At 36.1% G+C, this 4587-nt stretch overlaps 1 protein-coding gene across 1 annotated transcript; it reads right to left on the reverse strand.

The window, feature by feature from the left end:
• Nucleotides 1-1173: 1173 nt before the first annotated feature.
• On the reverse strand, nt 1174-2592 carry LOC116020169. Its single transcript, XM_031260650.1, has 2 exons — nt 2101-2592; nt 1174-1980 (listed from the first exon to the last, which is right to left on the reverse strand). The coding sequence occupies exons 1-2, from the start codon at nt 2590-2592 to the stop codon at nt 1174-1176; spliced, it is 1299 nt and encodes a 432-aa protein (XP_031116510.1).
• Nucleotides 2593-4587: the final 1995 nt, after the last annotated feature.

A 4587-nucleotide genomic window follows, 5' to 3' on the forward strand; every position in this document is an offset into this window, starting at 1 on the left:
CACACACACATATTTTTTCCTATTGTAGTAGGAAATTAGTTAGTCAATTGCTTTAATATTTCAAGTTAAGTAAAGCTCTTATTTTTCTACCAAAAAAAAAAAAAACAAAACATGTTGTGATATTTACTTTCTTTTATGAAAATTATAAATCCATCAAGGATTTATAAATAAACATTAGTATCTAATGACCTATAATTTCTAGCTCATGACTTTTAATAAGTTGCATGCATATCTAAGTTTATTTTGCCAATTATTTAGCGGAACTTTTAATAATATACATTATGGGAGATCATATTTGATTAAAATTAATTCGAGGTCTCTGCGTGAACACTCGCTTCATACCATCTCATCATTTTTGTTTTCTTTTCATATAGACACCATTTATAACCTACATGGCTAATAGCTCAATGTTGTACAAAAAGAATACAAAAGCGAGTTGTGCTTTATATATATATATATATATATATATATATATATATATATAGATTTTGGTTCAAGTGCGGTCGTGCGGTCACACACCACTCAATGTTAAGAAGCACACCACAATGAAACACACCACAATGTTAAGAAACACACCACAGTGCATATTTTTGTGGTGTGTTTCTTAACATTGAGTGGTGTGAACCGCACGGCCGCACCTGAACATGACCCTATATATATATATATATATATATATATATATATATATATATATATATACCTTTAATTGTTCGTTTTATATGTTAATCAATCTAGGCGCTTTTGGCACCTATCTCTAGATCCAGATTGCCATATAATATGAGCAATTTGAAGGCAATTGTGTTGTCGACAACTTATAACATTTTGAAGGATTTCTCCCATATTTATAAAAGTAGTTTTCAAAATTAACCAGATTATAGTCATTTCCCAAGGATATTTATATATGATTATTCTGCAACCCAGTATTATAATTATTTGGTGCACCTATAATTTTACTGGGTTTTTCTCATCATCTTGATGATCATCTTAAACTTTCAAAACTTTCAAGAGCTCTCAGATTTTTCAAGAGTGACAATTTTTTTTACTAGATCTAGGTGTTATTGATTCTTATATATTAATGAATCTCCTGCACTTCTGTAGTTAAGGAGTATTATATATATATATATATATATATATATATATATATATATATTTTTTTTTTTTGAGAAAAAGAACTTATATCATTAAATCAGAAGCAATAATGTTCACAAGGAAAAGAGGTGGGGAGATCAACCACTCCCCGCAACTTGACTCAGAAACGGCTTCCCTAGCTAAAGCATGGGCCGCACGGTTCGCAGATCGCCTCACAAAACAAAAAACCACATCATGAATCTGGGATGCGGCTTCTTTTACATCATCAATTAAAAAACCAAAAGAGTTATTAAAAGGTTCAGACGATAAAGCATAAAAAACAAGCTGAGAGTCTGTCTTGATATCCACGTCGCCTATGTCCATCTCCTTAATCCAGCTTAGCGCTTCTCTAATGCTCACAGCTTCGGCCTCTTTAACACTGAAAAACCCATCAAATTTTTTGGCTTTAGCTGTAACAAAATGACCCTGAGCATCACGAATGACCCATCCCATACCCATACAAGAATTATTCATACTCATCGCCACATCCGTATTTAACTTAAGCCTACCTTGACTTGGTGGTGACCATCGTTCAGTACGAATGTCATGCATGGACTGTACCACCTGCCCTTCATTTACACCCTTCCAAGCTAACCAAAGTGACAACGCAGAGTGTATTACTTGAGCCATCACATAAGGGACACCATTCCAGACATAATCATTCCTGTTGTACCACAATCCCCAACAAAACATTGCAAATTTACATAAGTCATCACCATTTAGTTTAACAATGTTTCCAAAAAACCATTCGGTCAGTACACTATTACCGTAATAAGCAATCGGCAGACCAACTGCATTCCAGAACCTCCTTGTTTCATTGCAGTCCATAAACAAATGGGAAGCTGTTTCCACCTGTTGGTTGCACAAAAAACACATTATTGAGCACGCCACATGTTTAGTGTTCAATGCATCACGGGTAGGAAGAAAACCCGAGGCTAGTTGCCAACAAAAAGTCTTAACTTTTCGTGGTACCTGCATATTCCACAGCTTGGTCCATGGTTTTTGATCAATAAATTCTCCCAACAACTTCCTATAACAAGATTTTACTGTGTACTTCCCTTTAGAATCTGGTTCCCATATCCATGCATCCGGCGGCTTCCTCACACTTAATGGAAGATTAAGAATCAGTTCGGCATCCCGGGTATTAAATATGTCGCGAACACACTCGTGATCCCACTGGGTACCATGCATACTAATAAGAGATGAAACCGGTGCTTGGGCGATAGAGTCATGCAATGTGGATGTAACATACGGGTTCGAGGCGTCAGTTAACCAAGGATCATTCCCAATAACAGTTGTAGCATCGTCCCCAATACTTCTTCGGCATCCCTCCTTCAACAAACTTTGCACTTCCAGCATTCCCCTCCAAATATATGAAGGGTTACTTCCTAGTTTAGCATCAAAATATGAAGATGTTGGATAATATCTAGCCTTGTAAACCCGAGCCATAAGGGAATGCAGCATTGTCAAAAGACGCCATGCTTGTTTTCCTAATAAGGCTAAATTCGTTTCATGCAGTCGGCGAAAACCCATACCACCCCCGGCTTTCGGTATACACAACGAAGTCCAATTCCTCCAACGAATTCCTTTACCATTACCAATAATGCCTGTCTACCAGTATTCGTTCATCAATGTCTCCATCTCCTTGCACAGGCCTATAGGCAATAAAAACACCATCATGGCATAGGAAGGCATTGCCTGCACAACATTTTTAAGGAGGACTTCCCTACCTGCTCTTGACAGGAACCTTGCGTTCCAGCTTCTCACCTTATTTAAGATTTTCCCCTTCAGAAACCCCAGGATCTCTTTTTTCTTCCTTCCCACTAATGATGGCAGGCCCAAATATTTTTCTGAAGTGTCGCCTTCTCGCACTCCTAACATTGTGACCAGATTATTACTAATAGCCGGCTGCACATTAGCACTAAAACATACCATAGACTTGTTATAATTGATTTGTTGCCCCGTAGCCTTAGAGTACACTTCCAGAATCCATTTCATGCGCATGGTTTCAGTTTCATTAGCCCGGAAAAATAGGAAACAGTCATCTGCAAATAACAGATGAGAAAGTGGGGGCCCCTCTAGCAACAATAGCACCATGCAACATACCCAGTCTCATTTGGCGTAGTTACTCTTCTTTAAGAAATAAATTTATTCACATATATATGGTCCAATTTGGGGAATGGTATGAGACCTAGTTACTCTTTTTTAAGAAATAAATTTATTTGACAGATATGTTTGATATTTAATTGGTACATGGTTCTAACTTTTGAATATCATTTTGTTTCACGAAATTTCTTGTCATTCCACTTAAAATATAATAATATCTCCCCCTAATGCCGTGAACCGATCTTCATGCAGTCGGTGCATCCATTGTGTCTCTCTGAGGGGCAATAGTTGAGACAACAGATGGAGGTCCAGAGGTATACTATGGTGATTATATAAGAGATTGGACTGCATTCGTAGAATAAAGACATAGATGTGGGAAATGTTTCTTTGAAAAACCACATTTAAGATGTAAGGGGGAATAGGGATATGCAGTGTGCCAAATTAAAGTAGTAGCATAAATATTGCATTTCCCCGAACAAGTATCCGTCACATTGGATTTGTGAAAAAGAATAGTTTTAGAATAAATGTTCTCAGCATTGTATTCTAATTGCCAAAGAATGAATTCTTTGGATTCCTCATTATAGGCTTTTAGGTAAGTTATAGCTCTTAAGATTGCATATGAGAAAAAGCTTAACGTAGGTAGAAAACGATACGGTTTTGAACCACATATTAGGTGTAAGGATAGTTGTTTCTTTATTTGTGGAGATCCGAAAGTAGATAGATTTTGTCTTCCGAATAAAGCACTATTTTTAGAGAAACAAGTAGAATACTTAACATATGATGTTGTATCATATTTTCGTATTAGCAGTTAGACAACCTAAAATAGGCATCAATGTGTCTTGATAGCCTATGTTTTTTTTTTTTTTTTTTTTTAAACTTGTATAAAAGGATAATATCATTCAAAAATGAATTTCATATACCCTTAATATTTATGAGAATCATATATAATATATTTTGTTGATATTCGAGAGATTTTAGAAATAATAATATTAATGTAACAAAAAGTGTTACCAAAATAAAATAATCTCTCAAAACAAACAGTGGGGATCATTATAAAAAGGGGTGGAAGAGATTAAACGATTGTCATTCACTCATTTTCAATCTATCATAAAATGCAGCTCACCGGTACCTCTCGATGTCCCTTGGCATAGGAAGAAGTGGATTATAATTTCACAAAGAAAGTTCATCGGCCACCGCTATTATCGACCAAATCGAGGATGAAGGTTAGGCGATTGCCAAACACAATGTGGCCCGGGGCACCACTCTTTCTAGCAATTAGAGGGATAAAGCAATAGATTGTAGAACCAAAAAAGGTAGTGTGTGAAGATAGTTCAAAGGAGATGGTCACGTCTC

This window comes from Ipomoea triloba, chromosome 5, assembly GCF_003576645.1.
Source record: "Ipomoea triloba cultivar NCNSP0323 chromosome 5, ASM357664v1".
NCBI lineage: Eukaryota > Viridiplantae > Streptophyta > Magnoliopsida > Solanales > Convolvulaceae > Ipomoea > Ipomoea triloba.